The sequence below is a fragment of the Mercenaria mercenaria genome, chromosome 18 (assembly GCF_021730395.1).
Source record: "Mercenaria mercenaria strain notata chromosome 18, MADL_Memer_1, whole genome shotgun sequence".
Lineage (NCBI taxonomy): Eukaryota > Metazoa > Mollusca > Bivalvia > Venerida > Veneridae > Mercenaria > Mercenaria mercenaria.
Genome location: NC_069378.1, coordinates 29,960,208 through 29,974,041, shown reverse-complemented (window position 1 = coordinate 29,974,041; position 13,834 = coordinate 29,960,208). Strand labels below are relative to the sequence as shown.

Genomic DNA, 13,834 nt, shown 5'->3' with positions numbered 1-13,834 from the left:
TTGAATATATGTTAGATGAAAAAAAATAGTGAATCATTCACAGTTCTGCGATTCAAGTACAATTAATGTACTGCAGTTTGTATATTTGTACAAAAGCATCAGTAACAAGACAACGTAACTGAAATGGATGCTTTGGTTCTCTAACATGTAAATACTGCATACTAGGAGGGGGGGGGGGGGCTTTCTTCTGTGTCTTTAAAATGTATGCTGCAATTATGTGTTAATACCATGCCTAGTGTTATAAAACAAGAGCTGTCAGAGGACAGCAACGCTCGACTATTCAACAGCCTTGTCGCTTGAATGAATACGAAGGTCGAAAAAGGGGCATAATTTAGTAAAAATGTAAAACAGAGTTATGGAACCTGCATAGTGCTTATCAGCTCATGACAGTGGACAAGTGTATGAAGTTTCAATCCATTCCCATTAGTGGGTACTGAGATACAAACTTACATATAAGAATTTAACCCAAAACTCCTAAGTTGAAAAAGGGGCATAATTTTGTAAAATGTGAAGTTGAGTTATTGACCCTTTGCACTGCACGTTATATCATGACAGTGAACTAGTGTGTGAAGTTTCAATCCTTTCCCATTAGTGGATACTGAGATACCAGCTTACATACAAAAACTTTACCAAAAATTTCTATGTTGAAAAAGCGGCATAATTTTGTAAAAAATCTAAAAAAAGTTATGGGACCTGCTTTGTGCACGTCAGATTATGACAGTGAACAAGTGTGTAAAGTTTCAATCCATTCCCATTAGTGAGTACTGAGATACCAGCTTACATACAAAACCTTAACCAAAAAATTCTAAGTCGAAAAAGGGGTATAATTTTGTAAAAGAGCAAAATAGAGTTATGGAACCTGTGCAATGTAAGTCATTTTATCACAGTAAATAAGTGTGTGAAGTTTCAATCCATTCCCACAAGTGGTTAATGAGATACCAGCTTACATACAAAACCTAAACCAAAAATTTCTAAGTCAAAAAAGGGGCATAATTTTGTAAAAAAGCAAAACAGAGTTATGGAACCTGTGCAATGTAAGTCAGTTTATCACAGTGAATAAGTGTGTGAAGTTTCAATCCATTCCCACAAGTGGTTGCTGAGATACCAGCTTACATACAAAAACTTAACCAAATCGGGACGCGGACGCCTATGCGGACGCCGACGCATGGGCGAGTCCAATAGCTCTACTATTCTATGAATAGTCGAGCTAAAAAGGTTTTAAAAGGTATCTCAAATCAAATCAAAAGATGATCAGCCTAGTTGGCAAAAAATGTTCTTATTATCCTTTTGAATTCTAAAAAAATACATATGCAACTAATAGTAATACTTTCTATTGAAAATTGTATCACAGATTTATACTAACATGATATCTTACCAATAATGATACATATTTTCATAACTGCGCCTAGAAATATTGCTAACTCAATGCCAGTAAAACAAAAGGGCTGAATTCAGAAGGCATTTTGAAATTGAAGCAGTGAACAAAAGAAGAAACTCACAACTTTAACAGTATGTATTGTGAAAACTGCTTAGAACTCTACACCAGTCCTCTAAGAAACACTACTATCCCATGTCAAAGGTGAAATACCATGCTCTACTTACAACCTATACAACTTTTTTTGCCCCCTTTTTCCTTTCAATACCAGTTACATGATAAGTCATATCTGCAGGAATAACACTTTCAAACTTCAATGGCATAAACATGCATGTTTGTTCTATAGAAGGAACAGTATCTAGGCTTAGGATATCTCTCTGAAAATGCTTGAAATAACTCAGGCAATGTTTTCCTGCTCTTAGACTAATACTTCACTTTTTCTGGAGAACTTAAACATGTATGTTACCTTGTCTTCTTGACCTCTTGTTAGGTGGCTCCCAATCTTTATCTTCAACATCATCATCATTTGCTGAAGTATTTCTTAACCCTGAATAAATACAAAACTAGTTATGCACTCTTTATGGCATCTTAACAAGGCTTTAGAGCTTATAGTGAAATATTATAGATCTCTGGCATTCTTAAATGTCTTCATTGATGCTGCTGTCAGCAAAGCAAGGCATGATGAACATTGCCAAAGAAAAAAAGACTTCCATGTAAAGAGCAACATCAAAGAAACACAATATTCTTTTTTAAAAAGCCACAGTGCTTGGTAGAGAGCCAGAAGTTAAGGAAATATGTTCACAAAAGCAAAGACACAAATGTGGCTGTCTTTGGAGGGTATTTGCAGCGAATTTTGCTCTGGACAAAATTTTCAACAGCTATGAGTGACAACTCCAAAATATTTGAGAAAATATGCACACATATCATGCAAGCAAGTCCAATTGTAGGCAGAGTTATGCTTCTTGCTTCTTGTGCACTACATTCTACCTGAATGTGTTCTTTTTTTCATTCTGTGAAGTTTCAAAAAAGTCCATCTTAAAGTGAAAATGTTATACATGTACCCAGGACAAGATGTTCAATCAATGATAAATAACTAAAGTTACAGTGCACTCCTCTTTTATTCTGTGAAGTTTCAACACATTAACTGTTACAGTATAAAAATGATGCTCTGACAGGGCAAGATTTTTCAACATAACTTCAAAATGCATGACTCCTCATTCCGTGAAGTTTCAAGAATGCACGCCCTATTGTTTATGATTTCTACTCCAGAAAGTAAGTGTGACTAATGGACAAATGGCTCTTGTGTTTAACGGCTCATTATTTTCAAATCTCAAACCTTTTCATCACAAACTAGAGCTATCACTAAAGGTGATGAATGTACCCCCCGCATGCACTGACACAGTACATTGCAGTTTGACGCACACAAGACTGCATAATTATGTGGACTGTATGTATATAGACTGTATTATACAGTGTAGTAACAAAAAATAAAGTCCCATAACTATGCAGAATATTTATCTAAAAGAATGTAACATGCACCATGCACAACTAGGGCTGGTACTGATCCTTTGTGTGAAGTTTCATTAAATTGTGTGCAAGGGTTTGGTAGATTAGGCACGCACAAGATTGCATATGCAGACTGTATGTACATAGTATGTTAACAAGAAACAAAGTCCCGTAACTCTGCAATTTTTGTCATTGAAAGAACCTAACATGCCCCATGCACAACTACTGTTGTTACTGATCACTTGTGTGAAGTTTCATTAAATTGTGTCAAGGGGATGAGGAGAGATGGTGCGCACAAGATTGTGTCTATGTATATAGTATAGTAACAAAAAAACAAAGTCCCATAACTCTGCAATTTTTTCTTCTGAAAGAACCTAACATACCCCATGCACAACTACTGTTGGTAATGATCACTTGTGTGAAGTTTCATTAAATTGTGTCAAGGGGATGAGGAGAGATGGTGCGCACAAGATTGTGTCTATGTATATAGTATAGTAACAAAATAACAAAGTCCCATAACTCTGCAAATTTTTTTTCTAAAAGAACCTAACATGCCTCATGCATAACAACTGTTGGTACTGATCACTTGTATGAAGTTTCATTAAATTCTGTCAAGGGGATAAGGAGAGATGGTGCGCACAAGATTGCATCTACGGACAGACAGACAACCTGAAACCAGTATACTCCCCCCCCCCTTACAACTTTGTTGTCGGGGGGTACAAAAATGACCAGAAATTACCTTTCAGATATGTTTTCACAAAGCCCTCTGTATCATTCTCTTCATCTGAGTCGCTGTCTTGCTCCAATTCTATAGCAGAAAAATATTCTATATCAATAAAATAATCAAGCTAAGTTCAGTCTAAAATCATAGGGCTTGAAACTTTCAACATCTCTGCTTAGCTTATTTACATAAAGTATCATAAAAGTGTGAAAAAAGACATCACAGATTGTTTTATTTCTTCTAGTCCTGAATGACCAGATGCTTTTAAATACAAACCGACTGGATTTTACAAGCTCTGTACCATTAGAGCTAAAAATGATTAGAAGTAAAAAATCAATCATGTCTGCAGCAGGAACAATTTCTCAAACATTACATCAACTAATAGCTATTACCTGTTAAATTAGACAGGTAGAACAGCTTGGATGGGGAAGTTAAAACTATTATGGTACCATATAAGCTCGAAATGTATGCTTAAAGGAACAAACTACCAAATATATGAACTTCTTATTTTGTATCATTCTTGAGATGAGTACCTAACATTTACTTACCAACACGCTCATGCACATTAATCTCATCTAGGTCTTTGTTTGCAACTTCTGCTAATTTTCCATTATTGATCATGTGAAGGACTTTGGAAACTTTTGCTACTTCTAAGGCACCCTGAGGCAGCCTGTAGTAGTCCCGGTGAATTCTGATATCGTGCCCCATAAACTTTGCAAGAATATCCTGACTGGCTTCACTTAAATTCAAGACCTGACACATAGTAGCAAGTTGTTTTCGCAGACGTGTAGAGGTAATTCTGTTTGCATCCTTTAAGTTAGCTTCTTTTGATATTTCTTTTAAGACTTTAGAACCTCTGTATGGATTTTGACAGTTTACTGGCACAAAAATTTTTTCAGGGTTCCATCCTTCTATCTCTTGCTGTTTCTTAATAAGAAGTTCCATATTAGTTTTCATTTCACTTGTGAAGAGAACTGCAACTTTCCTCCCTTGTTTCCCTCTGATTTCCACTCTGGTATGTGATTCGCACAATTTTTGTTCAAATTTTGTCAGGGATTCTTTCACAGCATTATCAACATCTGGGGATTTCAACCCCTTATTGAAACTTTCCTTGGATATTCTCGCTGCTTCCCCTGACCTCCTTCTGTTGAACAAGATTACTTGAGTGAGTATCAATTTACACAAGCGAGAGTATTGTTCCCTTCCTTTTCCATCTTTTATTTGTGCTTTCACTTTTTCAATTTCACCAGTAATAAAGTTTGACAGCTTCACAACATCTTCAACAAGAGGAAGCAGCTTTGGACAGTTGTACTGCTTTGTATTCATACAATCCCTCGCAGGTGCATCAACCCTTTCTCCAAACTCATCTTCATAATTCTCAAGAAATTTGATGCACATTTCCCTGGTACTAGTATCACCACGTTCATTGGCAAGATTTCGGAGGATTTTTGCACATTTTTTAAGGCTATGCCCACACTTTATAGCAAATGAAGGACTTTCATAGACTTGTGTACTCTCATCAAAACCAGCCTCCATTTTAACTGCCTTCATGACGGTGGTCCATTTTTCTGGATTAATGCAATCCGACAACTGTTTCAATGAAGGATCTAGTTTATTTGCTCTGATAAGAAACCGTCCCAATTCTCTAAGTCTTTGAGAAATATGAGTATGTGTATGCTGATACTTGCCTGTTTTGTCATATCTCCTTTGTCCAAATTCAAGTATGAGTGGGTCACATTTAATTTTTGCAGCAACTGCATCATCCCTCAGTTTTGAAATTACATCTCTAAACAGCTGGTCTGAACACTGTTTTGGTAGCAACAGTCTGGCATTTCTGACTGGTCCATCACTTTTAGCAGCCTCTGGTTTGGCCACACATGTCTTGTGATGCTTCCATAAATCTCTATCTATTATGTAGGCTGTACAGTACTCGCATGGGAGATACCTTTTTTCCTCTTTGACTTGAGATGTTCTGTATTTTGGAATGATTATTCCAAAGCCTTGTTGTTTAACTTTGTTATTATGTGCAAAGTTTCCTTTCGCTGCAAGTCTGATCCAAGCTTTCCTGCGCTCTGCAGAACCTTTTTTCATATTGCATACCTTTGCAACCTCATGTTCCTCGCCATGTTGGTTCATCAAATGCCTGGATATTTTTTTATCAAGCTGGCCACAGTAGACACATGCTTGGAACTTCTGGGTCCTGTTAGTTCTTGAAAAATCTTTTGATGTCTGCACACGTATTTTCTTGCTAAATGGAAATGTTTCTAATACAGTAGACATTTCCTCTTCACTGTCACTTACATGTGTTGTTTCATGTCTTGCAGCAGGTACAACTTGACCTTCAACAATGCATTGAAACAGCCATTCTTTTCCCACACAACATTCTGAAATTTAATGTCAGAAAGAGCCCGTTATAAAAAGTACCTTTAATTGGCACTGCCATGAACATATTAAGACAAACGGGCCATGATGGCACTATATCGCTAACCTGAATACAACAGCTGTTAGCACTGGTTTTGGACAAGAAGATTTTTCAAAGTTGTTTTCTATGTAAGTCTGTATAACCAAGAACACTGCCATATTTGACCATGATAGTGATTTAATTTGAACACTTTTGATAGAGGTACTCTAGATGATGCTACATACCATATATCACAATTCTTGGTAAAATTAAGGTTTACTGCTTTTGTTACAAACTGACAGATTTCAAATCTATGTCAACAATATCAAAGTCAAGGCCACAAATTTGTTATTCTTGTTGTGATGAAAGTTATGTGTGAATACTATGGATTCAGGAAAATTTGCACAGACCAGAAACAGGTCAAGTAAAATTTCAGCAATATCAGGTCTCTGCAGGTGTAATATGCCTTCCTATTTTGTATATATATGATGAATATAATTATGCATTGTAGGTGATATTGTCATAAGGCTGGGTAGATTAGTGGTAAGGCATTGTTAAAACAATAACACCTATCTTTTGACAAATAACATGACAATGAATATACCTGATGTATAAATTTCATCATCAGCACATACAATTACAGCAGCAGGTCCTGCATTTATTGTTGCAACCCCACCTATGGTTTCAATCATCTGTCTGACTTCTTCTGGAAACAATTATATTATCAAAATGAAAACTTTGAAATACATTATGTAGCCTTAAATCCTAATAGAAGTAAATATCATTTAAAAGTTCAGAATTTTGCTATCAACTTACAGACGATATTATGTCTATGTGAGGCATATTGAGGACTGATCGAACCCCAAATGAGGACACCTGTTACCCTAAAAATGAGTGCCTAACACATTTGAGAGAAGTTAATACACACCATGCACACCTAGGTTTAATACATATCTCTTTTGTGAAATTTCCTTAGATCCTATTTTATCATCTTGGAAGATATGGAGCCACAATAACCTCTATGTTTAAAGTATTGTGAAAGAAACTAAAGTTCCATAACTCTTGACAGTATTTTCAAGCAGAACTTGATATGCACCACGTACAACTGGGTTTAATATGTTTCACTTCTGTTTGCAAGAAAAAAGTGTAATATACAATGGCTTGAGCTTTAACTTGATTCAATAATTTCAATGCATTTAACATTCCTGATGCATAGCAGACAAGGAACCATGTTAGCCATCATACAGATCCTTTCACATACACCAAAAAGGTTTACCCAAAACCGGAAAAGCAGGTTGCTAAAGAAAAGGCCCCAGCACAGGATGCAGATTATACTCCTTTTTGCTAGAATAAGGAACTGGCTAATATAACAGACAGATTTTTGAACAGGATCTTCATGATACTTTAAGTCGTACCTTCCTTAATATTAATCCAGGTTTTCCCCTTCATTTGATATTCAAATTGTTTATAATCTTCTGCCCTCTTAATTTGTCCGTAATTGCCGACAGATTTTATGTGGTAGGTTTCCTGAAAAATATAAAAGCAGAATTAAACAAGCAAATTCAATGAATTGGTATCCCCCGCCGAAAGGGTTTGTGGTGAGGAATGGCAAAAAAATATATCCGGCTAAAAGTTAAGGATGTTAATTAAAGAAGCAAATAATTTCATTAGTCAAAATCAATTTAACAGAAAACAAATGTTTAATTAAAGAGTACATAATAAATGTATGATACTCTGATCCTGACTAAAGAATTTATTTTGAATGGGATATGCTTACTGTAATAAACTTAGCTTTTAAAATTAAATGCAGTTAATTGAAATATGAGCTTGAAGTTTAACTGGAACGAAATATTGTCTTTGAGTGGTTTGGCACCAGGTGTTGTTGTTTAACATGTACATTTGAACTTAAAAAAACAGATGTCCTTATGAGAACACTGGTAAGATATCTTGAACATGACTGAGGGCAAGGCTTGTGCAGTCACAACTTAACATGTTGAAGGTTTGAACATTTAAAAAAAAAAAAAGAAATGGAAATATATATATGTATATATATTTATTTTTTAAGGGTGTGGGGGTGCGGGGGAACTGGAGAGGGAACAAAATTTCACATGTTGAATATAAATATTGATGGAAAATTAAAAATGAAAAACAAGAGGGTCATGATGACCCTGGATCGCTCACCAGAGTAATATGAGCTACATGTTTCTAATGTCAAACTGATGATTTTTAGAAATTTTTTGGAAGATTTTCCAATGTACAATCAAGTAACCCCTGGGGCGGGGCCAATTTTACCCCGGGGGTCATGATTTGAACAAAGTTTGTAGAAGTCTACTAGGAAATGTTACATATCAAATATCTAAGATCTAGGCCTTCTGGTTTATTTTTAGCAAATTTATGAAGATTTCCCTATGTACAATCAAGTAACCCCTGGGGCTGGGTCAATTTAACCCTGGGGGGTCAAGATTGAACCAATTTTGTAGAGGTCCACTAGGCAATGCTACATGTCAAATATCTAAGCTCTAGGCCTTCTGGTTTATTTTTAGAAAATTTTGAAGATTTTCCAATGTACAATCAAGTAACCCCTGGGGCGGGGCCAATTTTACCCCGGGGGTCATGATTTGAACAAAGTTTGTAGAAGTCTACCAGGAAATGTTACATATCAAATATCTAAGATCTAGGCCTTCTGGTTTATTTTTAGCAAATTTATGAAGATTTCCCTATGTACAATCAAGTAACCCCTGGGGCTGGGTCAATTTGACCCTGGGGGCGGTCAAGATTTGAACCAATTTTGTAGAGGTCCACTAGGCAATGCTACATGTCAAATATCTAAGCTCTAGGCCTTCTGGTTTATTTTTAGAAAATTTTGAAGATTTTTCTATGTACAATCAAGTAACCCCATGGGGCGGGGTCAATTTGATCCCGGGGGTCATGATTTGAATAAATTTTGTAGAAGTCTACTAGGCAATGCTACATGTCAAATATCTAAGATCTAGGCCTTCTAGTTTATTTTTAGAAATTTTTTGAAGATTTTTCTATGTAAAATCAAGTGACCCCTGGAGCGGGGTCAATTTTGATCCAGGGGTCATGATTTGAATAAATTTTGTAGAGGTCCATTAGGCAATGCTACATGTGAAATATCTAAGCTCTAGGCCTTCTGGTTTATTTTAAGAAAATTTTTAATGATTTTCCTAAGTAAAATCAAGTGACCCCTGGGGCGGGGTCAATTTTGATCCCAGGGGTCATGATTTGAACAAATTTTGTAGAGGTCCACTAGGCAATGCTACATGTGAAATATCTAAGCTCTAGGCCTTCTGGTTTATTTTTAGAAAATTCTGAAGATTTTTCTATGTACAATGAAGTAACCCCATGGGGCGGGGTCATTTTGACCCTGGGGGGTCATGATTTGAATAAATTTTGTAGAAGTCTATTAGGCAATGCTACATGTCAAATACCTAAGACCTAAGCCTTCTGGTTTATTTTTAGAAAATTTTTGAAGATTTTCCTATGTAAAATCAAGTGACCCCTGAAGCGGGGTCAATTTTGACCCCGGGGGTCATGATTTGAACAAATTTTGTAGAGGTCCACTAGGCAATGCTACATGTGAAATATCTAAGCTCTAGGCCTTCTGGTTTATTTTTAGAAATTTTTTGAAGATTTTCCTATGTAAAATCAAGTGACCCCATGGGGCGGGGTCAATTTTGACCCCAGGGTCATGATTTGAATAACTTTAGTAGAGGTCCACTAGGCAATGCTACAAGTCAAATATCTAAGCTCTAGGGCTTCTGGTTTTTGAGAAGAAGATTTTTAAAGATTTTCCTATGTAAAATCAAGTGACCCCTGGGTCACCCCGGGTGACCAAGGCGAGTGGGCGACCAGGTGTGGGTGCGCAACTTCACAAGTTTATAATAAATGTTCACAGAAAAGAATGAAAGAAATTTAATGAAATTCTGCCAAATGGCAAGTTTGTTATGTACAAATATGTGGATTTTTAGACAATTAAAGGGCAGTAACTCTGCAGTTACAAAAGAAATCCATACGAAATTGTGTGTGCACAACCACATTATAGTGCTCTAAATTCTGTTAAACTTTCATAGTTCAAGGTCAAATATATCAAAAGTTATGATGCAGAAATTGCCATATTTATAGTACCCTATATAGTTAACACTAGAAACTTCTAAGGGCCATAACTCTGGTGTTACTTGGGCAATCTGACTGAAACTTGACGGGCCGCAAGAACTCATAGTGGTGAACAGGTATATGAAGTTTTAAATAAATATTCCCAACCATTTCCTAGATATGGCTCCGGACGGATGGGAGGACGGACGGACGGACAACGCCAAAACTATATCCCTCCGACTTTTGTCTGGGGATAACAAGAGGGCCATGATGGCCCTATATGGCTCACCTGAGTACCATTGCTCTTAATAAGATCAAGTTTTGATATACATGTAGATCACATAGGCATACACAATAAATATTAGGATAAATATTTTCTTGTAACAGTCCCTTTTGACCTATGGCATGTACTAGACAGGGACAATTTCAATACCAAGTTTAAGGGTCCTAGGCTCAAATGCTGCATTTTTATACTAGCATGACTATTCCTTACCCTGGAATACTTAAATAACATTTAAAACCAATCTCATTAGAAGCTGCTAATGCATAATTATTTACAAAAAAAATAAAGGCAGGTAATTTGTCATAAATTCAGTCAATATTTATCTAAGCTGATTGTCCAGGTGATGGCATAAATGAAATTTCAGATCAGCATCTTCATCAGTTACAATGATATATCCATTTTAATTTGAAACAAAGGGAGGTAATTTAACATAAAATCAGTCCAAAGTTATCTACCCTGATTGTCTCCAAACAACTAATGACAATAATAAAATTTCAAATGAGTCGTATAAATACTTACTGAGATAAATCCATTTTTATTAAAATCAGGGGAGGTAATCATGTATTGGTATATGCATGCAGAAGATACAGAGTACAAGCCTTTACAACAATATATTAGAAAAGTAAGAAAAAGTAGAAATTTCTTACCATGGAAGACATAAATAATGTTTCAAACCAATCTCATTAGAAGCTGCTAGGTATATTCATTTACATAAAAATTAAAAGGAGGTAATCTGTCATAAATTCAGTCAATATGTATCTTCACTGATTGTCCAAGTCCATCTGATGGCATAAATAAAATTTCAGGTCAGTATCTTCATTAGTTATGGAGATATACACATTTTAATTTGAAATAAAGGGAGGTAATTTGACATAAAATCAGTCCATAATTATCTACCCTGACTGTCTGAGTCCAGCTTATGACAACAATGAAATTTCAAATGAGTCCTATAAGTACTTACTGATACAAATCCATTTTGATTAAAATCAGGGGAGGTAATCAGATATAAGATAACTCCAGCACCTATGACTGGATCTGACAGATTCATCATGTATTCCAAAATTTATTGTTGTTGAAGATATTTTGCAAGTTTGTATCAAATCAAACCATAAATGAAATCTCTATATGGCTGCACAAGCCAAAAATAGCAAATTAATAGCCATAACTCTGAAACCCATGATGGGATCTGGCCAGTTTTCGATAGGAACTGAGATATTATGCCAATACAAGTTGTGTGCAAGTTTGATTAAAGTTGATTGCAAAATGTTGTCTCGATCGTGTTCACAAGCAAAAAATAGCAAATTTTGGCCCTTTAAGGGGCCATAACTCTGGAACCCATGATTGGATCTGGCCACTTTTCGAAAGGAACCGAAATATTATGCCATTACAAGTTGTATGCAAGTCTGATTAAAGTTGATTGCAAAATGTTGTCTCTATCGTGTTCACAAGCAAAAAATGGCAAATTTTGGCCCTTTAAGGGGCCATAACTCTGGAACCTATGATGGGATCTGGCCAGTTTTCGAAAGGAACCGAGAAATTATGCCCATACAAGTTGAGTGCAAGTTTGATTAAAATCAAATACAAAATGTGGTCTCTATCGTGTTCACAAGGAAATTGTGATTTGAAGTTTTTGTGTAATGAAAAAAGGCAGATACTGTTTTTTATTAAGTAACTACATATTATTTGCCCCCAACACTGAAGAAATCTCGTGCAATACAACATAGACCCGGTGGTCTGTAACTTACAAGGACAGGGCCGCAAACTGATATAAATATTGGCCCCTGTCCAATATAGAATTCTTGCAATTTGATTGGCTGATGAAGAAGGCCAATAAAACTTTTTACTTCCGGACACAATTCCAATGGCAGCCATTTTGAATTCAATTGCTAACTTAAAACATTCTGTTTACAGCATAGGTGAAGCACATATACCTCTTTAATTCATCTATACTGATTGTAACCTTCAAGCAGTATGGGGATACAGCCTGTAGTGCAATGTTTTAGTTTCAAGACATTATTGCTACCAATGGTGGGGCTGCACATTAATATTATATGTTGTTTAATAAAATAGTCATTTGCTTGCTGCAGTGGGAATTATATGTATTTATTTATTAAAGTAGTCATTAAATAAGTGATTTGATATAGGCCCTATTATTTGCCCTACGGTCAGTCCTATTTGCCCTCGACCTACTGCCTTGGGCCTATACGACCGCCCTTGGACAAATAACAGGGCCTATATCAAATCACTTACTTAATAACATATAATATTAAACTAGAACTATCACTTTTGTGATTCATGCCCCCCGAATGCTTTTTTGTCACAGGATTAAAGATTTGTTTGTTAAACAGATGTCACATTCCAAAAACACTCTGCTCTTGCACTACAGGTATATGGAGAAAAATAAGAAAGGGCCATCAGTCAGGAAAGGGGAGACAAAATCCAAAAATCTTTCCCTCCTGCACAACTAGGCATCAATGGTGATAACTGCTGAAAGTTTGAAGATACTGTGTCAGATAATATATGAGGATTTTAGGTGACAAGAACTATAAGAATATGTATATAGTGAAAAGAAACAAAGGGTCATTAACTCGGGAAGGGGGAAAGTAAATCCAAAAATCTTTCCCTCCTGCAAAACTATGTATCAATGGCAATCATAGTTAAAGGATTGAAGAATTTGTGTTAGATAACCAGTGAGGAGTTTAGGTGACAATAATTTGTATAAAGCAAAAATTAACGAATGGCCATAACTCAGGAAGGGGGAGAGCAATTTCAAATAAATTTTCCCTGCTGTACAACTAGGCATCAATGGCGATCATTGCTGAAAGTTTGAAGAAATGGCACCAGATAATGAATGAGGAGTTTAGGTTTAAAGAACCTGATCAGGGACAGAATGACAGAAGGACAAAGTGACTCTAATTTGCCCCCCAACACAACCTATGGTGATGGGCCAAAATTAATGTTACATATTTTAGCTGCAACTAGAACTTCTCATCTTGGTTAAAATCTCTGCCAAACTAGAGACTGGAAGTTATTCTTTTTAGTTATCAGCTCAAGTAACACCAACATACATGGCCTACATGAAGGACCGTAACTCTATTCATACTCTTAAAAGTTTACATACCATGTCCTGGACCTGCCCGAAACGAACAGAATCCTTGATCCAGCGGGTACTAACTATTTTTGTCTTCCGCCCAAGCAAACATCTGAATAATTTCAAAGTAGGTGTTTTTGTATGTCCATTAATTGCTGAAATGATAAATATTAAATAGTTGCATTACAAAATAAATTTGTCACTGCCACACTGCAATAGAAATGATACCTTTATATTGGCCAGGCAGTTTTGGAGATGGTAAAAGAGTGGACGGACAGACAGACTCCAGAAGGTAAGCGATAACAATAGCTCACCCTGAGCACTTTGTGCTCATGAATTTT

General features: G+C 36.0%; 1 protein-coding gene across 1 annotated transcript in view; it reads right to left on the bottom strand.

Annotated features, from left to right (window-relative positions):
* LOC123538701 (uncharacterized) overlaps nt 1-13,834 on the bottom strand; it is a 38,333-nt gene that overhangs the window by 9,781 nt on the left and 14,718 nt on the right. The window contains exons 5-10 of the mRNA XM_053529506.1: nt 13,524-13,648; nt 7,419-7,530; nt 6,608-6,709; nt 4,151-5,986; nt 3,621-3,689; nt 1,842-1,922 (exon numbers count right to left, since the gene is read on the bottom strand). Of these exons, the coding sequence (XP_053385481.1) occupies nt 1,842-1,922; nt 3,621-3,689; nt 4,151-5,986; nt 6,608-6,709; nt 7,419-7,530; nt 13,524-13,648 (2,325 nt within the window). The remainder of the gene's footprint in view (nt 1-1,841; nt 1,923-3,620; nt 3,690-4,150; nt 5,987-6,607; nt 6,710-7,418; nt 7,531-13,523; nt 13,649-13,834) is intronic.